The sequence below is a fragment of the Ambystoma mexicanum genome, chromosome 3q (assembly GCF_040938575.1).
Source record: "Ambystoma mexicanum isolate Mex_15411 chromosome 3q, UKY_AmexF1_1, whole genome shotgun sequence".
In the NCBI taxonomy this organism is placed as follows: domain Eukaryota; kingdom Metazoa; phylum Chordata; class Amphibia; order Caudata; family Ambystomatidae; genus Ambystoma; species Ambystoma mexicanum.
This window is the reverse complement of record NC_090926.1, coordinates 66,055,054-66,080,351: the sequence shown is the minus strand read 5'-3', so window position 1 is coordinate 66,080,351 and position 25,298 is coordinate 66,055,054. Positions and strand designations below refer to the sequence as shown.

The 25,298-nt window shown below is 42.6% G+C and overlaps 1 protein-coding gene across 2 annotated transcripts in view; it reads left to right on the top strand.

Moving 5' to 3' along the window:
- The window catches only part of LOC138582128 (zinc finger protein 282-like), a 94,100-nt gene extending 76,280 nt beyond the window's left edge, over nt 1-17,820 (top strand). For both annotated transcript variants that reach the window (XM_069653133.1, XM_069653132.1), the window contains exon 7: nt 12,918-17,820. In XM_069653133.1, the coding sequence (XP_069509234.1) occupies nt 12,918-13,582 (665 nt within the window). In that variant the 3' untranslated portion in view covers nt 13,583-17,820. The remainder of the gene's footprint in view (nt 1-12,917) is intronic.
- The last annotated feature ends 7,478 nt before the right edge of the window (nt 17,821-25,298 follow it).

Sequence of the window (25,298 nt, the reverse complement as noted above, 5' to 3'; positions counted from 1 at the left end):
GATGTTTTAGCGTTTCTTTCGTTCCTGATATTTCACAGTATCTACAGGTTTTAAAAGTCACATCATTATTCGTTCTGATACTCTGTATTTCATAGGTATTCAGTACATTGAATCTAAATCTCATCGTAAAATTGCGGAAAGATCTAGAGGGATATTTCATTAAGTATTTTTCCGGAAATGCATACCATTTCCAAAAGGATATCACTTGATGATATAGTGTTGAATTTAATATCACCACGTTGCTCTCTAGCCAATCATAAGCTTTTATTAATTCTTTTACCTTCTGGGGATTTTTCAGTAGGGTCTCGTTTGTAAGGCCTAGATCCCGTAGTTTCGAATGACATATTTCTTTTAGTTCTTTCATGAAAACACCCTCTAGGTCATTTCCTAAACATTGATACATTGTATTATTTTTACCAAGGATACATTTTCGCAATAATAGCATCTTTTTCCGATATACAATACTTTTCAGTGACGTTAGGCCCAATTCATATCTTATTGCTTCTATTGGTAGACATTTTGGTAGATGTCTCAAAACTTTACGCCATATACAAGCTTCAACTGTTTTCAAATGTGGTATCAGATTATTTGAACAAAGTTCAAGACCATAAATCAGTCTTGGAATGGCTTTAGTGCGATAAAAAAGAATACATGCGCTTAATGTGAACTTGCCATATTTCTTTTCAATTACCATCATTTGATTAGCAATACCCACAGCCTTCCTTTTAAGCTCCTTTATCATATAGCTAAGTGTGTATTTACTCGTATAGGTATATCCTAGATATCTGAGGACAGCTTGGTTTTTTATTTTTACACCATCACAAAACATTACCAAAGAATCTTGTTTTAAAGATTTCACACCAGTAGGAAAAATCACAGTTTTGTTTGGGTTTACCATCAGTTTCCTTTCTTGTATAAAATTTACAAATGTGTTCATCATCCTCTGTAGACCTACTTTCATGCCATCAAATAACAAGAAGTCGTCTCCATATGCTATCCATTTTATGGTGAGCTTGCCTATCTTTGTTGAGACCAGGCCACTCACATCCATAATTTTTCCTATCTGAGAGACATAGAGATTGAATAAAGTCGCTGATAGTCTACAACCCTGTCTTAAGCCATTATTTTCTTTTATTTGTTTTGATAATTTGCCTCTATTATTTAAGTGCACTTTCAATACCGTATCGGAATATAGCATAATTATTAGTTCTAGTAGACCTTTTTCCATTCCCAGGCTATCCAAGGTTCTCCATAACATTCCTCTATCTACTTTATCAAACGCCATGGAAAGGTCCATTGATGCTATGTACAGTGCATGATTATATTTTACGTTGGCCTTAGCTTGTAGACTGGCTACTATCAAACCTCCTATTTCAGTTCCCATGGCTTGTCTAAAGCCTATTTGTCTCGGATCTAGTATATTGTTATTCTCGATCCAGATATTGATTTCTTCCAATACCGTAGCTGTGAAAATTGATTCAACATCTGATATCATTATGGGTCGATAGTTTAGAGGGTTTAAACGATTTCCCTTCTTAAAAATTAAGATTACATATGCCGTCTTCCAGGAGGTTGGGATTTGTTTGGTTTCTATAATCTATTTAAACAAGCAATGTAGAATGTTAGCCCATAAATCAATATTCTATTTTAAGGTAATATTGGATAAATTACTTGGGCCCGGAGTGGTTGAGGATTTAACTTTTTTTATATACATCGCAATCTTCTTTACAGAGATATCCAAATACCATGTCTAATTACACTTATAGTTATCCATCATTTGAACCTCTGAGCTCATATATAAGTCTTCAAAATAGGTTACCCATACATCTCCTGCAATCGGGTTTAAAGAAAGTTGCATTTGCGTAATTTCAGTGCCATTAATCAATGCCCAAGTTTTCCTTGTATTGCAATCCTTCATGGCTGCCAACATGGCTTCGCCGTCTTTTTGTGCCATGTGTGAGCGATATGATATTATCCAATTTTTGTATTTCTGTTTGCATTGCTTAATTTTTTGGGTGATTTCATCTGTGTTACCCTTTAATTTTTTTAGGCTACGCACCTCTTTACGCAATTGCGCTTTTCTTTTTTTGATATCAATGTCAAAGACATGAGCATTTTTGGTTACAGGTATTAGTTCATATGTTTTCTTTACATTACATTTCTCCAGTGTTTCTTGTATATAATCCTTAAAAACCTCACCAGAGTAAGTAGACATTTTCCATTCCATTGGGAAAGACATATAATCCTGTATTAGCAAAAAGTTTACCTTTTCGAGGTTATTTGGTGTCCATTTTACTGTTACCGGCTGTATTTATTTCTATATGCATATCCCAATCTTCTCCATTCACATTTTTTTTTTCTTCCAAGGCATCTGTATTGATATCGTTGCATGATCACTTTCCTTACAGCGTTGCACTTTCATTTCACAGTTATTTACAAAAAAGTGATTACTGGCTATTATGTAATCTAAAATAGAGCTCAGTCCTCTGGCTTTCCAGGTTGGCCGTGCGTTATGTATAAGTTGCAAGCCCCAACTTGATGCAAAATCAATCCAGAGACTGCCTCTATATCGTTTACTGAGGGCTACTACCGAGTTGGGGTTTATAGATGTAAGTGTCCATGTGGTATCTAAATTTCCTAAGTCACAATCTGCATTCAAATCACCTGCCAATACAAGCGCACCCTTAGGGTAGAGCTCTAACCAGGCCGTGATTCTATCATTTAACAACTCCAAGACCTCAATCAGCTGATCATTTGAGTGGCTGGCTACATTCCAATATATGTTTACTATCAAAATATCTATTTCCATTTGCATTGCTCGTATTTTAAATGTGCCAATTATTATGCTTTCTGATATTTGTTGATTAGTTATCATAGTAATATTAGTATCCGATTTTTACGCCAAGATCAATCCCCCACTAAGTCGACCTATTGTTCCTTTGATCGCTTTACAGTTGATAATTCTGTACCCATCCCACAGCAAGTTGTTAGTTGCCCATGTTTCCTGTAATAACACAAAGTCAAATTCTTCCAGTTGACTCACAATATTTTTATTTGCCACAATATGTGAGTAACCCCTTGTGTTCCAGGAAACTAAACTAAATGGGGTCCTTTTGTCAAAGTGATATTTTTGCCGATTTCAGATTCTCTATGGAGTCTCGCAGCGATATGGCAAGTGACCCATTCCTGCATGTCAATCAACTGAGACCTAGCAATGTCTGTTACTATGCTATCTTGCATTTTTGTCGATAATGATTGTATTCCCAGTCTGTCAGTGCCGTATCCTGCTGCTTCTTGTCTGCTAAACTCTTGTTTTCTTAAACCATCGTCCCCTGGTGTACATTCTTGATACTTTTGTACATCAAAACCCCTTTTCTGTAGAGCACCTGCCTCCTTCAGTATTAGAGCTCTCACTAATGGAGATGTTATGATTAATCTGACATAATCATACCTTTCGTTGTGTATGAAATCCACAAGCTGGATATCTGAAGTTGTTATCAGACTTAATTCTGGTATCTCCCCAAATAAAGATAGCAGGTAAGATCTATTGAGAGATCGTGGGCCACCCTCGTCAAACACATAGTAAATTATTATACTCGGTTCATTTGAAAAAGCCGGTCTTTTTAAATTTGGTATGGATGATACCTTATACTCTTTATTCCAATTATTCGAGTCATGTGTGACTCCTGATAACAACCCCTCCTTTTTATAGTCTAGATACTGATGATTCATGTTATTAAGCTGTGGATCTTTATCTTGCATTAGATCATCAATTTCTGGTAATTGGCGATTAGATTCATTACATTTTTGATGTATTAATTCCTCCACCAATGTACTTAAGTCTGTTTTATTTAATTGGATGGCTTTATTTGTATCAAGGGTAGCCTTCGCTGAGTCAGTGTCTATCTTTTTCTGCAATTTTATCGATCTCGCTTGTTCTTGAGTGATCGAATTATTCTCACCTATTGCTCCATCTTCTGGGGGTAAATTACTTCCATTCCTTTTTTGAGTATTTCCCTTTGGCAAAGTGTTTGAGACATGCAGCGAGCTATTTGGATCTTGATATTTTTGTTTCAATAGGTTTTCTATGATTAAACTTATTGCATCGCTGCTTAGTTGCGTATCTTTCAACGTATGCTCCTTGGGGTCATCAAATGGTACCTTTAGTTGTTTAATTTCTTGTGACTCCTTCGGGTGAGCTAATGAGGCTAATATCTCTTTCGATTCTTGCAGTGTATTGGAGTTCAACAATGGCTTGCTGGCTAACAACTCAGGATTATTCATTAACACAGGTGTATTAGGCCTCGATGGAGCATCTGGGTTTTTAAATATGTCAAAGATATATTGGAGTCCTCTCTCTAGGGCTCTAAGATTACTATCAATCCTTTCCGATGTTACTTTATTTTTCAGAACCTCTGAGAGCAAGGAAGATCCTTCACTGTAACTAGGTTCAGCAATACCATCATTTCCAGTATTGCTGACAATCTCTATTTCTTTGACTATCTTAGTCTTTGTTTTGTCACTAGGTGTATTTTTTTCCCTGATCTTTCTTACTTTTGTCTGTTACCTGACAATCAGGCCATGCCTTACGTATGTCCATATTTCTCAAGTATTTTCTTGAGGATGTGTTGTTTGCTTTCGCAGCTTTGGCCTGTTTTTTCCTTTGCTTTTTTTCTTTCCTTTTTGAAGTTTTTTATACAAACATAGAGTTGTCATCATCACTTATTTCAGTTACAGTGGTAGGATTGTTACTAACAGCTTCTTTCGATTCGCTGGTTTCTATCACAATTACCTCCATGTTGGGCTCTGATGTCTTGCCATTGTCTTCATTTTGTAAGGGTATCTTAATAGTCGATACATTAGATTTTGTCACCTTACAATTTGTTTCATTACCATTATTGAGTTCTCTGTCTATGCTTTCAATTCCAGTATATACTTCTTTATTGATAGATATTGGGTTTTGCGTTTTATCTGTTACCTCACATCGTTCCTTGTTCATTAATTCGTTGATGAAGTCCGGTAATGCTATAAATGCCATTACCATTTCTTTTAAGAGATTTGTTTGGGATTTCAATTCAGCTAGTATTAATACTTGCGTTTGCGTTTCGTTACTTGTGGTCTGTATTGTGTCAGTATAGTTCGCTTTCTCTAATTCATCCAACATATTTTTATCTATGTGTTGTGACATCTCCAACAAGGAATTATCAATAGTGTGAAAAACTTGGGGTGTATCAACATACTCCCTATTTCCATTAGCCATTTTTTCAATATTATTTCCCGGGTCAACGTTCAGTTGGAAGCTATTTGTATCACCATCTTCTACAAACTATGATTGCGAACTTTCAATTAGTTCAGTGTTAGTTCCCAGCTCTTGGGCTGGTCTATCCATTCTTTGTTCTAAAGAACACTGAAATGCGCATTCAATAAGCTCGTCAGTTAAGTACGGTGAGCCTAAGTGACTCGCAGCAGCAGCACGGGCTACACTCATCCTAGTGGTCATTTGCTTTGTGGTGAAGCTGTAATTTTAGCGCAATCTACAATTCGACCACTGACTGAACGCATATATTCTCACCTCCATATGATAAAATATACCACCTGACAAATATAAAAATAATGATGGTTTATTTCCCACTCTGAATGAATACTAGTGGAATACAAGTGTTTCATGATTAGAATGCTCACAAAAATGGGGACGAGGGTTTATTGCAGAGATTTCGGTAACCAACTTGATCTGTATGGGGGAATGCTCAGATGCAAAAAAAACATCAGTTCTCATCACCCAAACATTAACGTTAAATCAGGGAGGCTTCCCATTCCTCCCTGATGAGGGTCTTCCCTTTCAAATATGCAGACACCCGTGTATATGAGAGCCTGCTAGGTTTCTTAGGGTGACACATACTAATCATGGTTCTGGAGATAAGTGGGGAGTGGTGGAGTATGGCCAAAAAGTGAGGTCTGAGTGCAGGGCCCGACACCGCACAAGTGGGCCATATGCCTTGCACTGGCCATGCATTGCATGGAGAGACCAATTTATACTGCTTTGGTGCACCTGAAGTGTCTGTCTCACTCGTCATGGTAACAGCTTTGGCAGTCTGGTAATTTGCTCGCTAAAGAGCAGGAAAACAGACTTAGGGTTGACTGTATCCATGTTGTCATCTGTGGCATGTGCTCCTTCCTGTTGTGCACGGTCATCGCCTTGGCTGGGTCGGGGAAGTATGTACAGGGTATCGCAGGAGGATTCCAAATGTGTTATAAAGCCGACCCCACAATCATTTTGCTGCTGTCTATTGTGTGGGTGGGAAATCTGTGCTCAGCATGTGCCGTTTCCTATGCTTCATTGACGAGTACTTTGGCTGTGTGCTAGCACCTTGTAGCTGCAGGGGGTCTCCGGTCACCCAGGTGCTGGCTCTGTTTGCGGTTAAATGTGATTTTACTGAATTAAAAATAACGAACAACATTTTTATCTAAACATTTTTACTGAAAAAAGATTGCATTTTTTATTTTATTTTTATTTGGGGGGGAGGTCCCAAACCCGTTTCCCAATATATATATCTATATAGGGTACTTTTTTCAGCAAAAATGTTTAGATACAAATGTTCGTTATTTTTAATTTGGTAAAATCACTGCATACCTCTGTTTACATGCATCCACCGCCACTTGACTCCTGAGCCTCTTCATCCCAGGCAGGCACACGCTGCACCAACAGCCATGCAATTTTTGTAATGAGATGGCTGTTGAATGAACATTTCCTGAGCCCCAAGATCTGCAGCTGCATTTGTGAAAACAAAAGACTGTGATTTTGTATTTCCCCCATTTTTATTTGTTGGGGATATTTTATTGGGAGGATTGAATGGAAACTGGGAATCAAATTCCCTGGGAGCTCTTTATCGCCCATTTTTAGGATGGAAAAGCCTTGTTAGATTAGCATCAACAGCGATCACATTACTCTTTCAGGACGACTGATGCCTTAGAAAATGTGCTAATAAAACAATCTACTCACACACAAACAGATGTCATATCTTTGTTGATGACTTTCATCGATTAAGTTATTGTGCCATTGAAAATAATCATCTAAAAGTTGCTAATCATTTAAGTTGAATTGCTAATCAAAATTGGGTTATTTAGCAATTTCGACTAATCAATTTAGCAAAACTAATTTATGCCTTGGCATATACTAATAAACCTATTGCTAATCCTTACTTCTAAATACAAATGGTGTGGGAAAACGATGTATGCAAAACGAAAGTGTTCAAGAAACAATATGTCAGGATAGTTGAGCAGTTGGCTTTCCTTTCCCATGTTTTCAGCACGGGACAAGGTGGCACACTCAAGCTTTGCACACACTCTGGCTTATCTGCCATGACAATGCGTTCAAAACATAGGTATTTGTGCCTTCTGAGCCAAAGTGGCTTTCCCAATAAAAGGCTCTTATTGCAGAGTGCCTAGCGTAACAAACAAATACCAAAGTTACTTTCTCATCAGGATTTTTACATTCACAAGTTCTCAGGTTTATTGTTTACCATGGGTCTCCCTCAGTTGGGCTTAGACCCCCTTAAACACAAGTTCACAATTGGTCTCCCTCGATCGGGGTCGGACCACGGATGTCCCTCGATCGGGCTCGGACCTTATAAACTCACTTACCTTGCTTTCTTTTTGTTATCAAAATTCAAAGACTTTCGTCTGTGCGATGGATTTTTCTTAAACCATCGCAGGACCACTCTCATTCACTTCATCCATTGGTTTTATTTCTGCCACTTATTGGCTGGGTACATCACACAGAGACCTTCGATTGAGCACACCCTCGTTGCCGGACCACTCTTGTTACTTTGTCTCGTACCTTTTCTGATTCATATTAAAGTTGAAACAATCATCAGCAATTGAGCTTTACTCGTGTCTCTCATCGCACACGTTATTATTCTTCGCTCTTGCGCTCTTCATAAAATGTTGCCACTTACAACCTTGACTTCAACACAGACCGGTCTTGCATTAGTCTCCCCAACTCACTGGCTGTGTTGATTTCTCTGGCACTGCTTTGATCCTGGAGCAAAGGACGGTTCCATGGCGGCTGCTGCTCCTCCCTGACTTGGCCAGTCATGCAGGAGGTCCTGGGTATCTCCGACACACAATGCAAGATTCTTCAGTCTGGTTTCCAGACCTTACGCCTTGTAATCTGAAGGTTTCTGGAACGTAACGGTTTCTTGCCGGAAAGGTCAAGGGTATCTTCCTCCTTGCTCTCCCTTCTCGGTTTGACGTCTTTCTCCCCTCGTTCAGCTGCCATCTCGAAAACGCTGTTCCTTCATGTGCTTTGCCCCGCTCAGAGTGTGCTTTTGTGCGCCACCTTTTATTTGTGTGGGGAAGCTTAATGGAAGTCAGGTGTGAGTTGTTAACAGTAATTGCCTAAATTTGCCTGACCATAGTAGTGAGACATGTGCTCCGGTATGAGTCTGTTTTCTCCCAGAGCGGGCTGTCTGAAAGTGTTTATGCAGGGAGGGTTAAGTAAAGGTGTTATAGTGGGGGGAATACGGCATCTCGCCATCGGGTGTCCCACTCCCCGAAGACCCCTCACCCAGGTGATGCTCCCGCACTGGTCCACCCCCAGGGACTGGATCAAAAGACAAAGGCTGTGCCCTGGCCACCAGAGAGAGAGAGATCCCCGGGGACTAGCGGGTGAGACGCCCTCTGGTTTCTCACAGTAAATATCAGGTTGCCAGTAACATCGGAGCCGCTTTAATTCATTCCCCACAGCCGACACTGTGTGTGCACCCAGACCGGGTCTTTCCACGTTGCAGAGGTGAATATTGTAATTGCTGCCGCTGCTCGTCTCTCCTGACCAGGTCTGATTGTGTGGTCCTGCAGTCCAGCCTGAAGCTTCAGGGCTTCCTGCGGTCAGGGAAGGAGAATGGTGGGCATCTTGATGTCGCATGTGTGCATTCTCCATCTGAGGCGCTTTGCCTGTTGCTTGTCAAAGAGATTTTCACGTGCCCAGGACCTTCCGATCCCCAATTCACCATTTGGATTCTGTATTAATGACGTGCTGACTGGATGATTTGAGGGTCAGGACGGGCTGCAGCGGTTTCTCTGGAGAGTTACGATTTCATCCGGTGTCTGTTGGCAATGCCCCCCCTATTTCATTTGATTGTTAATGCCTGTTTTTGGGCACTGGATAGCACTTCATGATAGGCATTTTCTGGGAAGGCTGCTATCTTTCATTGGGTGAAAATTGCCACCTGAAGGTATACTGGGTGGTTGATTTCAGGGGTATATTGTGGGTCATGAAGTGGGTGCTCCTTGAAAAGGAGAATCTTGCTTTCTTTACTGAATAGCATGAGTGTTGGGCTGAGTGTTATGTTGATGGGTATGAGGTTTCAAAGACTGGTTGTCTAGAAAAATAATGCCAATTTCCTGCTGATGCTTCCTCTTTTGAATGTATGCTTCTCTAGTCTGGGTAGGTCCTAACTTCTGGTGTTGCATTGGCAACCGGTTGCCTGCCTACCTAGTAGGAAGCATGATTGGGTAGAACATTGAATATGAAGTGCTGTTAGTTTGTAGGGAAGTTCTGTGAGTGTGAGGGTTATGTGGTCTTATTTTCAGAGAACATGGTGGCCAACAGCGGCATGGAGGAATCTTCTCATAGGTTTTAGGGCATTGTTGCGTACGCCAGGTAGCTGGGCATTTCCTCCATCCATGTGAGCAATCCACTTTGGATCTGACGCTGATGTCTGGAAGAGAGGGCTTAATTTTCTGCCAGATGGATAGTTGGTGCCATGCTGTCTGTGTGCTTTGATAGTTGATTGTGTGTGTGGATTCTGAGAGATGGATGAAGCCCTTGAGCTTCAGGGAAGACAAAAGGGTCTGGATGGGGGGATTGTTATGAATGATTCCTCAGAGGATGCAACTCAAGGACTTAGTTCAGAAAAGGTTTCTTCAGGACTATATACAAAACTGGCCAGCTCAGAAGGGGTCAGAATAACATAACAAAAGACCTCTAGCTTCAAAACAACCTCTAAAAAGTATATTTGTGTCTTAAGCCAGTGCCATCACAGTTTAGTTACAAAGGCTCCCCGATGAGTAATGTCCTGGTCTCTCGCTGGCCACTCTCTAAAGGCCTCAGCAAGGGTACTGCTGCTTAGGTGTTGCAGGTATTCAGGCTGGAGCTCAACTCTCTGCAGCAAGTTTCACAATGACTCCCAAGAGGTATGGTATGCCTGGGCTATATTGACTCGCCTATTCTGGTTCTAGCTCACCTCTCTGTGTTAGGGCTTACTTCCCTCTTTGCCGACTCAACATTCGCTCATACCTTTAGGCCAATTGCTGCATGTTGGTGCTAGCCATCAAGCTGGCTGTCGTCTAGCCTCCTCGATGTACCATAATGTTCCTCCTCCCACTTCTTCCAGACAATGGTCAGCCTTGTGCTCGTTTAATCTCTGACTATCACTGCCCATACACCTCAAAGGGATTCCCACCACCATCCTTCCTTCCCCTCTCCTCCAACTACAGTTCCATTCACTGTACTATCTCTCCATCTTCCTTAACCCTGATGTTTATCGTTCTCTCCTTTTCATCCACGTCTTCTCTTTCTTCAACCTCTACTGCTCTCTCTTCACCTCCTGGATGTTCACCTCCTCATATCTCCTGTATTCTCTGCCCTCTCCCTTCACATTCACTTCCTCCAATCTCTTCTGTTCTCCCCCCTCATGTGTGCATCACCTCCACCGGAATGTTCAACTCTCCACCTTTAACTCCTCCTTCGCTGCCACCAACCGTTCCCCATTTAAGTCCTTCTGCACATCAGCCTCCTCCTGCATCTTCCACTCCTTCATCTGAATCTCTTCTTGCACCATCAGCTCTCTTTGCACCTTCAACTCCTTCGCCACAACCTCTTCTTCACCGTTCTTCATGTGTCACCTTCATTTCTATCCCCTCATTTATATATGTGTCTGGGTATACCCCTGGGCTGGGTTTACTCTCCTGCTTAGCAACTGGGAAATATAATTGGTTCGTTTTGAGTATTGGTGAGAGGTTCAGGGAGTAATTGAGGTGTGTGATATTGACTTTTGCGGTTTTTGCCAGGCTCCTCGGACCGAGCCTATATCAGGCATGTACACCATTTTGGTTTCTGAATTCCTGCATGTTTTCAAATGTCAGGAATGGGGGGTCAGAGCCAGCAGGTGTTCGCTGTACTAAGCGTTTGCTCAATTTCCTCAAACCTGTGTGGTGAGCATCCTTAGGGCTATTGTCTCTACACTACGATTTCCAAAACCTACAGAATGAGAATAAGTTGCAGATCAACATGAAGAGGACCCATGGGATTTGTTAGCATATTCCTTAGGGCTACTCTTAAAGGGGCTGGGGGATATTGGGGGATACTGTGAAGATCCCCCTGCCAGCCCACTTCTGTGCTTCCCCTGGAGCAGACATCACTGAACGCTCTCTAGTCACTCTACCAGCACAGCTAGGACTAGCAGGGGACATCTTCTTAGGATGTTTGGTGTTGGTGAGGAGCACAAATTCCATCTTGGTGCAGTTCAGTTTGAGGTAGGCGAACGACATAGAGGGCTGGCTAAGGAGGTGGCAGGTCTTGTGTTGGCCTTTGAGGTATAATATTTTCAGGTAGAGTTTTATATTGTTGGATGTGGATGTTGTGGCTTGCTGCGGGCTTCAGGTAGAGGTTGAAAATCATGGGTGAGAAGATGGAATCTTGTGGGACTGCAGGGGTCAGAGGTAGAGTTGGTGATCTTCTTGGTAGGAGCTGAACCAGCAGAGGATGGTCTTTCTGATGCGCATGCAGTTATGCAATATGTTGATGGGGGGTTGATGGACTACTGTTGTTAATGCTGTGTCAAAATTGAAAGGTACCAGGCGGTAGGAGTTTTCATTGTCGATGATGCTGAGTGCATCATCTACTACCTGGATGGTGGCTGTCTCTGTTCTGCCTTTGGGTCCAAAGCATGTCTGGTAAGTCAGTAGGGGATCATTGACAGCTATCTATTTGTGCTTGAAGTTGGGTGGCTGTGTTACTTCTCTGCACTGATACAATTCAGTCAGGGCATTCATTAGCATTAGACACATTGTCCATTGTATCCCCCTAATAATGGTTCATGGATCCAAAGCCATGTTTGGCAACAGAATTCTCTGCCTGTAGCCCACTTCCACTCCCACCTGACCTGTACATATGTGACGTATTCTAACAAAATACCCCATTCCTTTCTAGATTCACCATTAACTAGTTTGTAGGCGTGTTGGCCCCTATGTGGAGCAAAAGATGATCACCTTATAAGATGGATGTATACACTAATTGCAAGACTTGTGGGAGTGCTTGTCTAATTGCATTCCCAGTGAGTTCCAATCTGCCAGAAACACTGTATGCTTATATATCCAGTATAAAAAATCTATTTTCAAGGTCACTAGACCTCCACTCAATTTGTGATTCTCTACCCTGTCTGTAACTTGAGGATCACAGGGCATCAGAGTGCCATTACCTCTGTGCCCAGTAAGTGCGGGTATCTGCCTGGCACATATATTCTGCACAAAAACTAAGATAATGTGTGCTTTTTATCTTTCATCCCTTTCACCTACTGTGTGTTGCTCTTTTACTTGTGATACCATTCCTCTATTTCTATCGCTCCCTTTTTCACTCTGTTGTCTTTTAAATATCCATTTACATGAATTTTAGTGTCACTAAAACAAGCTTGGAATGATTGAAATGTATTGAAACTTAAAGATGTGATCAGCAATACATTAATAAAAGGCACATTTCTAGTATTTGCATACATTGTAAACCAAGTAAATGCAGACCGATTTCAAATAAGCATTTATAACATCTATTCTGAGTAATAATTTGGAATAAAACATTCTCTCTATAATTATTGACTTATAAGTAGAAAACTAACGATTGAGTCTTGATTTTAACCCAACAGATGGTGGAAGAATGAACAGAAAAAAGAAATTTGGAGAGTCACTACAATGTATCAGAAATGCCACATCTTTTAAAGTTTCAGCCAACAAAAGACCCACCCATGTGCTCCAAAGTACCCACAAAAGAGCAAACTGCAGAAGTCCTTTGTATTTGGAAAATTACCAGGAACTGAGAGCAGAGCAAATTCCTGAAAGTGGTTTCACCAATTCTGGACATTTCAATATGCAGGATGAAGGGACTAATATGACAATATCACAAAACTGTGATGATGGGGAGAGTAGTCTCAGCCATTTGCAGTTTCATAACGGGCGCCTGAACAAAGAGCAAAAGCAGACTAGATACACGTGTACTGAATGTGGTAAAAGCTACAGTTTAAAGGCAGAGTTTATAAGTCACTTGGAAACCCATTCAGCTGCAAGGCCTTACGCATGTACACTTTGTGATAAAAGCTTCTTACAGAAAGCGCATCTCCTCAAACATTACAGAACACATACAGGTGAAAAACCTTATGTATGTTCTTTCTGTCACAAAAGATTTAGTCGGAAAGATAATCTGACCGGACATATAAGAACGCACACCGGAGAGAGACCATATAAATGTACTGAATGTGAGAAAAGCTTCAGCTGGAAAAGTGATCTTAACCTCCATCTAAGAAAAAGGCACTAGGCCTTACAGAATTTCCTGTTGCAATAACAGGCTTGTTCAGAACAAAATATAATACAGAATATTCTTCAAGTTCAGCAGTCTAGAAGAGCTATAATAACTAGAGTTAACGGACTATCTGTATTGGGGGTTGTCAACCATTGGCTCTCGATACATTCTGAACCACAACTCCCATGATCCCTCACCATTGGCAGTGCTGGCTAGGGGTAATGGGAGTTGTAGTCCAAAGCATCTGGGGGGGGGGGGGCAACAATTGAAGACCGATTATCTATGTCAATAGATATTTGAATATTTTAGCATAAAAATGACAATTGTTTAGCAATAAAGGTAATATTGATTTTAAAAGACATGATCACAGTTACAGAAAAAGGCAAAAGCACTCAAAACAGGTCAACAGTTTGCAGTAACCCAACTCGCTGTGCCCATCAGTCATTCCAGTAAAAACAGTAGAAGCATCTGGTATATAACAGTGTCAAGAAACAGGATCTCAATATTCAACAAACATTTCAGTGATGAATACAGTGAGAAGGAGAACAGCGAGGAACAGAACAACACAGCTGTGTTACCAACAACTCCATGAAGGCGTACACTAATACAAGCAGCTAAATTGATCAATGACCTTGCTTCAATGAGTGAGAAATTCTCTATGTAGGATAAACCAACAGTATAGGGAATGACCCTACAAATGTGATTGGATCACTAACTGTAGTATCTTATGTCTTCTCTGTCTGAATGCAACCGTGGGTGCCTGCCTTCTGCGTGGCCTACTGGAATGTTCCCTGCATGTTCTGTCCTGAGTATTCAATGTTTGTCAGTTGGCGGAGACTGAGCTGCCTTTCCCTAGAGGGTGGATGCCCGGTATCTGTCCTCGTCTTACTTGGACCTACTACGTAAAGATCCTGCTCACGCCAATAAAGGACACTTACCTTACACCGCCCCATCGCCTGTCATCCTTTGGCTCCAGGACTTTGAAATATAACACTGTTAACGAGCTGAAGAAGTCCCACACTGCAACAGCCTACAATATACAAGGCAATGTGTGGGGGGACAGCCAACAGAGACCATTGCCCCTCCTTAAAAGCATTCACACCTCAAAAGTCACCCTTCAACTCTGGGTCCACAATGAGAGGGGTCCCACGCTCTCCACCCACATTAAGAGCCCTACATGGAAAGAACAAGGGTCAACAAAGTGCGAAGCTTGCACACCCTCCACCCACATCAACAGCTCTACCAAGAAAAGGATCAACAAAGAGATGGGTCTGACGTCCCTGACCCACTTTGTCACCTCTACAAGAAAGAAGGGTCAACAGAGTGCACCCTCCGCCCACTTCAATAACTCTCCTGAGAAGAAGAATTTACTTCTACAATAAAACTGCTGCTGATAACCTGTTGCCAGCCCCAGCCCGGTTGGTCTCTCTGCAGCAACAACAAACAACAATCCTCATGGCGGAGAGAGAAACGGTCAATGAAAAGAATGAGAAACATCAGCAAACAGCTCACAACAATCTTGATGGCAGAGAGAGAGAAAACATTAGTGAAGAGGGATAGTAGGTTCACTAACACTTTGCTTCAGGTGAGAGCTTCCAAACGCTCCCGCCTTCAATTCCTTCTGAGCTATGATTTCATGTAAAAAGGAGCAGGAGGCTCAAGGACAGCATCCATACAGTCCTGAAACTGAATCCTTGCGCGATTATAAATGGCTTGGAAAACTCAATTTCAATGGAAAGTAAATGGAGTGGACACTTGCCATGCAAAGCATTGCAGCTGGGCACCATGTAGCACCTCTTGCTCCAGGCAGAATCCTCATATTTGATTTCCTTACCACAAGCCTGAAGTGGCTTCTACGAACCTTTGTTCGTTTGTATTAAAATATCCATGGTGCTTTACGCTAAAACTGGACCGCTCAACGAAAAAGGCCTCACATAGGCACTGTGCATGTACACGCCGGTCACGCTCAAGGTTCTTTACTCTGGACTAGTAGTTTCCCGCATTAACTCCTATGTGACATCACAACAGTGAAGGGATTATCTGCATCTCATGATAAAGCATCCATACGCAAAGCATTTCCTTCCAGCGTGATCCCTCCTGAGACACAGGGGCACAGAAAGACGGTCCACTTACCCTCAAGGACAGTTGACACAGTGAGGCATTGTTTCCGTATCAACGCAAATTTCAGTGTTGTCGATAAGTTCACTTGTATTCTGTTCAGATTGTGCACATCAGTAACTCTAATGCGTTTGTCCTCATCTCCACACTCGGCCTTAATTTTAATGGCTAAGAACAGCATGTTGCTGTTTGAATTTCCATGACCCTTCCATTAGATACAACGGTATAGGATTGTTCTTTACAGTCAATTTTCATATCTTTCACAACACAACTAATTGTCTGCAGTTTCTGCTTTTATACTTTTAAGATAATTTCTGCTTAGTGAGCATGCCAGCCAGGTTCCTATTTTCGCAATTTAAGCTGACCAGTGCTAAGATTGTATGATTTTGCCAGCACTAGTGTGCTATATTTTGCAACCTCTTATTATTGTGATTCTCTTCTCAAGATACAAAAAAATAGCGATTTTCATCCAGAGCTGTTCTCGCATCTGCAATTAATTTTCATACGTACATGAAAACTCACTATGCTTCCATGCACAACTTTGATTATGCATACAGGTGCAACCTTTTACTTTGCTTGGTGCCAGCATTCAACAATGATTCATTCATTCACATGCTTCATGCACACATGATTAACATCATGCCTGGGATACACGAATAGCTTATTCATGCTTCATACATGCATATCTCAAGCTTACGCATAACACACTTGCACTGCATTATATATTCACTTGAGCTCACATGTTAGCACATTTGGACTGGGGTATACCCAGTGCCACCAGCAAAAAATGAAATGCTAGCGGCATTTCTCCCCTCACCTTTTCAGGCTACAACACAGATCTGACTGACACACACAAGCACACACAGTGGATATTCCTCCTTGGGAACTCGGCACACACACCGGATGTTCCTCCTTGGAAACTCGGAACACACTCCGGATGTTCCTCCTTGGAAACTCAGCACACACACCGGATGTTCCTCCTTGGAAACTCGGGACACACACCGGATGTTCCTCCTTGGAAACTTGGCACACACACCGGATGTTCCTCCTTGGAAACTCTGAACACACTCCGGGTGTTCCTCCTTGGAAACTCGGAACACACTCTGGAAACTCGGAACACACTCCGGATGTTCCTCCTTGGAAACGTGGCACACACACTGGATGTTCCTCCTTGGAAACTCGGCACACACCGGATGTTCCTCCTTGGAAACTGGCACACACACTGAGTTTTACCTCCCTGGAACACGACACACAGGGGATGTTCCCTCCACACACCAAAATGATGAATATTATTTAGTATTCTTGCTTCTGCATGAATTATATATGTCATCTGACTAATTGCTATTTGCTGATTTGTATTTACATATTACTTATGCATACCAACTGATTAATTCAAATTGGCTGCATCATGATGTGCAGTGAATTTTCTTGTCAATTTATGCCATGTGTTGGTGATCAATTGACAACTGTGCTGCCAATCACCCTGCTCCATTGGTGTACTTGGACCTTCATGATCTTTCCAAGCATCTGTGCATCATCATTTGACATGCGGCAGGTTTGTCTATGTCTCGGTCACTTCGCATTGTTACATTATGTCTTCATGTGGAAGCCCTCAGTGTGTTAATGTACATCTTTTGTCGATGTGCCGACAAGTCTCGTGTATGTGCGCACATACCATGGGTCTCCTCTTCTTCGGTTTATAGGCTTTTTCCTTCCCTTTCTGGTCGAAGAAGTGAAGATCTGTTTGTCAACTTTCTTGCCTGTCTGCCTGCTGTTTTCTTACATTCTCTGCTCTTCTTATTCTTCTTGCTTGCCAATGCAAAGGGGGAAGATGTGTAAAGTCGTGCTGTTGTACTGCCCTGCATCTTCATTCTTTATTTTCAGTGAAAAGAAGGAAGTTGTTTAAAATCCTGTGTCTTCCCTGTCTGAATGGAACCTTGGGGGCCTGCCTACTGTGTGGCCTCTTGGAATGTTCCCCGAGTTTCCTGTCCTGAGTATTCCATGTCTGTCAGTTGGGGAGAGTGAGCTTCCTTTCCCTAGAATGCAGATTCCCAGGTATCTCTGTCCTCATCTTACTTACTTGCACCTACTACCTGAAGATCCTGGTCATGCCAGTAAAGGACACTTACTTAACACCACCGTCTCCTGTAATGCTTGTGCTCCAGGACTAAAGCAATAGGACCCGAGGATGGGTGGCATTACTGGTCTGACAATGTCCTGGGGCATCCGTTACAAGCCAGAGTGAAACTAGGGCTTTAACGTAAGCCACAGGACATTACCAAACCAGTACTGCTACCTCCACCCCCGCCCCCGAGGGTTCTATTGCTATTAGTACCCTGGCGCGGTGTACCGGGGTACTAATAGTCTTTTTACTCGAGTTGGGGAAACTTTGTGGAAACTATTTCGAACTCATGGAAAAAAATGCCCGTCATAGATAGGGGAGAAGGAACATCATGTAGTCCATTCATCCTTTCCATGGTGACCCAAAATTAATAGAAATGGTTGCCATGGAACGGCACGAAGGGACTATTTGTAGTCCCTTCTACCTTTCCATGGCGGCCGGAGAAAGGGAAGGAAATTGAGGCAGCAGAACGGTTAGCAAGTAAGTCATTGTGGTGCTGGTAAAGACCCGGCGAGTCCCGATCAGATTGATTTTTACAATCTAATTGTCCCTCGCGTCCCTCGCTGGGTGAACATTTGAAATATAACAGTAACAAAGTTCCTTGAATTAACTACATCTCCTGAAGTCAATTAATGAGAATGCCTGCCAAGCTAAAGTACAGAGAAACCTCAATTGAAGGGGAATCAATTGTTCAATGTATCAAGTAGGGGACTTAGTGAAACTCTTGTAATAATAATTTCGCATTTATATAGCGCTATGAACCCTCAGGTAGCTGAGCACTGCTTATTACCTAGTGTCGACCTTGGAAGGATGAAAGGCTGAGTTTGGCCCTGCCGGGATTCGAAATCAAGTTTGAATCCCGGCAGGGCCAAACTCAGCCTTTCATCCTTCCAAGGTCGACACTGGGTAATAAGCAGTGCTCAGCTACCTGAGGGTTCATAGCGCTATATAAATCCCGTAGCAAGCTCTGCACGGATGTCAAAGCGAGCGCTCTACTCGCTGTGCCACTTGACCGGCATGTTTTCTTGCGATTCAGCATTGTTCACAAACTAATCATACTGCCCTAAACATCTCAGGAGGTAAAGCCTTCACAGGAAACATGGGACCATGGATTTCTTTGTGAAGTGTGACATTCAAAGGCAAATACTTTAAAGCAGAACTTAAAAGACACAGCCGCTGTTCTGAACAGGATGACAAGGCAATGAGTTCCCTCAGGCATCTTAAGAGCAAGAAATCAACTGTTTTAGAAAAAAGAAAATTCCCGAGGTAAACGTGTTCACAAGAGAACATATTTGTCTCCTTACATTGAATGGACATTTCACATTTCAAACATGAAAATTGTAGAATAAAGAAGAAATCTTTTATAATCAGTCAAAACTATACAGCCTCAATAAAGATTTTCAACCAGAAACACGTGACGGCCAATTGATTCTTAAAACTGATGTACTAAGAGCAGATTTGTCTCAATAAAGAGTTATCATACTAATCGTTAAACACTGTATTCATGTATTGCACAAAACTACATGTAAACGTTAATCTAAAGGCATAGTGAATGAGTTTGAAAGCAAGAAGCGGGGGTGAATCTGGCAAGGTGGGGGGCAGAATATGCTGCAAATTAAGCAGGCTATTTCCTAATGAGACGGATTAACCTCTGCAATTTAGATGTGCAAAAAGCTTCATTCACCTGTTGAAGGCATGTTTGGGTCGCCTCCAAATCAAAAAATGTAATCTGGTGGGAACGCCTTTCATCATCTTGTCGGCGAAATAAACACCAATGAATATGGTGACATGAACCTTCTTATTACAAAGAGGCATATCCGTTAATGGTGTGAGATATATAAATGGGGACGATTTGCTGCCTCTTCTTCAAATGGCTGCCTTTATGTAGCATAGCTCCAAGGGCTTGATATACCTGCTGCACACATGTCTGTGCACCTTTAGAGTTCTAGGTTCGAATCTGGGCAGGGATCATTTAGGCATAGACCCTTAGGGAATGGATGATGATGGCACCTGTTATTAAAAGGGAATCCGTTTTCCTGCTGGAATTGAAAACTGTTATCTGCGGTTTATAATCCGGTTTCCATACGTGTTGCCCAGCCCACTTTGGTGTCCTTCAGGTTTAAATGTCTTCAGCAGGCTAGAAACTAAGGGGTTGCCTTCTAGGAGAAATTTTTTAAGCAAGGTGCGATTAACTGGATATCATTTCAAGTCGTAAAACGAACACATTGGGCCTAAGACCCAGAAGCGTTTTATAATGGCATACCCCATTGGAAAACATTCTGTGACTCACGGGCCATTGCTTTATGTGATAGCTTCAGGCTTGTGAAGTCACTTGTTTGTCTTTTTGACCCATTGTTTTGCTGCATCTATCCTTCTGTCCAGCTAGTCGTGACTATTCCTGAATTATATATTTCCTGAAAGTGTAAAAGGTTTGGAGTTTTCTCAAATCCGATAAATGTTAATTGTTAGTCTTATGGTAACTCAGCAATATGCTGGTAATTCTGATAAAGCAAATCCAAAACCAGTTAAATACAGTAACTGTTACACCATACCTGAGATGGCAGGTTAGGCAGCATTGGTCTCTGTGCAGAGGCATGCTGTGTAAAGTTTCCTATACGACTAGAGAGAAATGCCTCCGCAGTCTAGTTGTTGCACGTTGCTGGCAGACACAAATCACGGATCACGTGACCTCTCTTAAGGAACACGGAACACCGCTTCAACGCGTCGCTTCTGCCGAAAGTGATGCTCCACGAGTTCGCCGAGAAACCCTTTCCCAGTTGTTTTCTTTAGTTCTACCTTGATACAAACTGACATTCCCTGCTAACTACCTTTCCTCCCTTTTTCCTAGAAGTCGATCTCTACTCGGTCTCCTAGCCATTCATTCCCTTATCACTTCTTCGAGTCGCTCACTTCCTCCCGAGCAGGGCTACCGGTTCCAGTTATCTCCCCAAAATAGAAAGGGAATCTGCCGCGAGGGAGTAAGTCCCTTCCATAACTGTCGTCTCTTCTCTTTGTTTTCTTATGTGCCACTATTAATAATCTTAACTTTGTTAGGAACTCCCTCTGTGTCGATCTAGAATTTTCCCAGATTCCCGGACCTGTCAACTCTAATGATTTAATTCCCTCCTTATTGGTCTTCAGTTAGTGCAGTTCCTATCCACAGAATTTCCATCCTTAATCCTCTGTGCCCTCTATACTTACCTGTCCTTCTTTCGCCTTGTAGGACTCCTCTCCAACACTCTCCACCTTGCGAAAGATCTACAACCCAAGACACCGATCCAAGACGTCCAGGGTTTTTTCCCCCCAGAGGGTTTCCCTGCGGTTCGTGCTCCTCCTTGCTGGTACTCAGATTTCCGGTAAGGAGGAGGAGCAGGGGCTCCCGGGTGGTCCTTGCTTTCTGCAGTTGTTGCTCCTGACAAGTCGCTGTCCTGTAAGGTTCGTGTTTTCCATTACAAGTTCTCTTATGAACTCTGGGGGTAATAATAGTGTACCGGTAATGGTTTATTGACGCTATTGTAACAGTAACAGGCTATTTGTATGTATCACTAACATGGGCAGTCAGCAGATTCCAGAGGAGACAACACTGCAAAGAGGAAAGGCCTCCCGGAAAACCCTGCCCCCCTTCACCAAAGAATAAGTATTCAGTGAGAGAAGGGGCACGACCTCCAGGGAAATCCCTCCAGGGACAGAAAACCCTGAGTAGATGCGGGTAAGCAGAGTTGCTTTCGGGTCAGAATCTTGGTAGCGTCTCGCAGGAGTCAGGAAGGCGTGATGGGGGTGATCTCTGTTTTTCCAGAGGGAAATGGGAAACCAGCAGCTAGGAGCTTGGCAGGAGAGGGGTACAAAGAGCCCTGGAGCTCCGACGAGAAAGCGAGAGATCCGGGTTGAGGGCTCGCGAAAGGGAGAGTTCCGCAGGGAGGTTCGTAATAGAAAGGATGGTAACAGTGAAAGTTAGACACGAGAGAAATCACAGCTTTGCACAGAAAGTAACGAATTCTAGGAGCAAACTTACGGAGCGCCATATAGGAGAGTAGCGCTGCGTTTGCTTGTCTTCCTGGTTTCCATATATGGAGTCACGTGATTATTCCTGAACGTATCCAGCGGACGTGAATCAACAGTACTGCTGCGCATAGCATAGCCAACAGGCTTGTCGGCCATGTTGGGTGTATTCATTAAAGTTGCATTGTACAGCCGCTGGCGCTGCCACAACGACCAGCGGCTGAAAAGTGTAACAGTATGCCCCCTCCTCAAGGGGGGCTTCCCCGGCTTCCCCGGATGTAACCAAAAAAATCATCAGACCAGACGAGGAGCATGAACACCCGAAGCCAACTCCTAAGTTCTCTTGGCGGCGGAATACCCCTTCCAATCAACAAGGTATTGTAAACGACCCTGGTAATACCTTGAATCACAAATGCTGGCCACCTCATACTCAGGTCCGGTGTCGGTCATTACAGGTGGGGGATGCGTCACGGAGGTACATTGGAAACGATCTTTAACGGACAGCTTGATCTGTGAAAGGTGAAAAACTGGATGTATGCGAGACCAAGAAGACGGCAATTCCAGTCGAACTGCGGCAGTTCCTAATAAAGACACCACCTTGAAGGGACCGAAGAATCGAGGAGACAATTTGGAAGGAACTAAACGTCTAGGAAGGAAGCAGGAGGATAACCAGACGGAATCTCCCGCTTTAAGTGCTGGAATATCTCGGCGATGGCGATCCGCATTTTGTTTAGCTCGGTCTTGGGCAGCTTGCAGAGATTTTCGAGCGAGTTGATGTCCCTTCTGAATGTCAGAGATGAGACTGTCCACTCCTGGACAGTTGTTGGAAGGTGCGGATATTGAAGGTTCAAAAGACGGATGATATCCGTATGAACAGAAAAAGGGGCTGGTTTTTAAAGCTGAATGCTTGGCATTGTTGGAGGCATACTCCGCCAATGGTAATAGTCCCACCCAATTATCCTGTGCTGCAGAGATAAAGCAACGCAAGTAGCCCTCTAATGTTTGGTTAAGGCGTTCTGTCTGCCCATTGGTCTGTGGATGATATCCCGAGCTGAGTGCTCTTTTGATACCCAGGATGTGGCATATCCCTTTCCAATAGAGGGAGGTGTATTGAAGACCTCTGTCTGACACTATAGTGTTTGGAAGGCTGTGGCGGGAAAATACTTCAATGATGAATATCTTTGACATCTGAGCGGCTCCAGGGAGTTTGATCAACGGGGTGAAATGTGCCAATTTGGTGAGATAATCAATAGTAACCATAATGGCGGTGTGACGAGAAGGAGGAAGGTCAACAATAAAGTCAATAGATATAACTTGCCAAGGCTTATCCGGGATGGGTATACGGGCCAACAGACCGAAAGGTGGACTTAGTGGAGTTTTGGATTGTAAACAAATTATGCATGCTGATACATAATCTCGTACATCAGTACTTAGTTTAGGCCACCAAAAATGTCAGGTAATCAAATCAAGGGTGGTTTGATAACCTCGATGACCTGCGGCCTTTGAATCATGGCACATATGAAGTACTTCTTTTTGAAGAGCAGGGGTCGGAACAAAAACCTGGTTTCTGAAAAAATGGTGTCCTCGGTCCTTGGTGAGCCGATAAGTGGAAGAAAGATCCTCACAGAACTGGCTGTGGCGAGTTGTTTCTTGCTTGAATAATTGAAGAAAATCGGTGAGCATAGCCACAAATTTAGCCTTTGGAAATAGTTATTCTGGGTGGAACCTCTTAGTTGGAGGTTCTTTTCGGGAAAGAGCATCTGCTCGTAAATTTTGATTACCAGGAAGGAAAGTAAATTCAATCCGAAATGGTTAAAAAAAAAATGGGCCCATCGTGCTTGCCGGCTATTGGTTGTATATGCTTGTTGCAGAACTTTGAGATTTTGATGATCGGTACGGACCTCAACCAGATAAGGTGAGCCTAACAAAAGGTGCCTCCATTCTTCGAATGCTCTCTTTATAGCTAATAGTTCCTTCTCAAGAACCGAATAGTTATATTCAGATGAATTAAAGGTCTTAGACAGGTAAGCAACTGGTCTCTCTTCACCTTGATCGTCCTTTTGAAGGAGAACAGCTCCTAAAGCATGGTGGGAAGCGTCCGTTTCTACAATAAATGGTTGCAACTGATCTGGTGTTTACAGGATGGAAGCAGATGTAAAAAGCAATTTGAGTTCTTTAAATGCCTTTTGAGCTTGCAGGTCCCAGGAAAAAGTAACTCCCTTTTTTAGAAGCCTGGTGATAGGAAGAATCGTTTTCGAAAAACATGGGATTAACTTCCGATAGAAATTAGCAAATCCCAAAAATCGTTGGATCCTTTAATGTTTGTAGGAGGAGGCTTTTCGGGTCCACAGAAATCCCCTGAGCTGACAGAACGAATCCCAAATAGGTAACTTGTTCTCTGTGAAATTCGCATTTTGCCGCTTTACAATATAGTTAGTTAGCCTTGAGACGGTCTAATACAAGGTTGACATGTTGGATGTGTTCTTCTTTATTAGAGGAAAAGACAAGAATGTCATCCAGATAAATAATGACGAAATGGAGGAGGATGTCAGCAAATAGGTGATCCATGAAGCGTTGCAAGATGGCAGGCGCATTAACTAGACCAAACGGCATAACGTGGTACTCATAATGTCCGAATGGGGTCCGGAAGGCAGTTTTCCATTCATCACCAGGGGCAATTCGGATCAGATGATATGCCCCTCGTAGATCTAATTTGGTGTAGAACGAAGCACCCTGAACAGCTTCTAAAATATCAGGGATCAACGGCATTGGATACTTATCAGCTATAGTAATCTTGTTGAGTCCTCGATAATCTATACATGGTCTAAATTCCTTCGAGTCCTTCTTAGGGATGAAAAATAAAGAAGCTCCAGCAGGAGATTTAGATTCCGTTATGAATCTGTTCTGTATGTTTGACTGAAGATATTCCTTGAGGGCCTTCTTTTCTTGTTGAGACAGTATGTACATGCGTCCAAAAGGGACTGGTTGATCTGGAAGTAAGTCTATGTGACAATCATCCCTCCGGTGTGGAGGTAGCGTAGGAAAGTCAGGATTCAAAAACACCGATTGGAATTGCTGGGGACATTCCGGAATATTACCCAACAGACCGATGGACGGGGCAACTGCGGGTTCCACAATCACAGACGGAATCTGAATTCCTACCGAAGCTTGAGACAGACAATGGGACACGCAATATTCAGAGCCCAAGAAAAGAGTACCCGCCGTCCAATTTATAAAAGGGATGTGAGTTCGTAACCAAGGCAATCCTAAAATTACGGGAAACTTAGCTGTCTTTATTAGATAAAACACTACAGTCTCCTTATGGGATGCAATCAAGCAGGTTACTAGTGTGGTCTGTTCCCTAATGGGTCCGGACCTCAAAGTACTGCCATCAACCCCTTGAATGGGAGTGACAAAAGATTTGGCGACTCTGATAAACCCGTTTTTAGGCGCCCAGTAGTCGTCCAGAAAATTACCGGCTGCTCCACTATC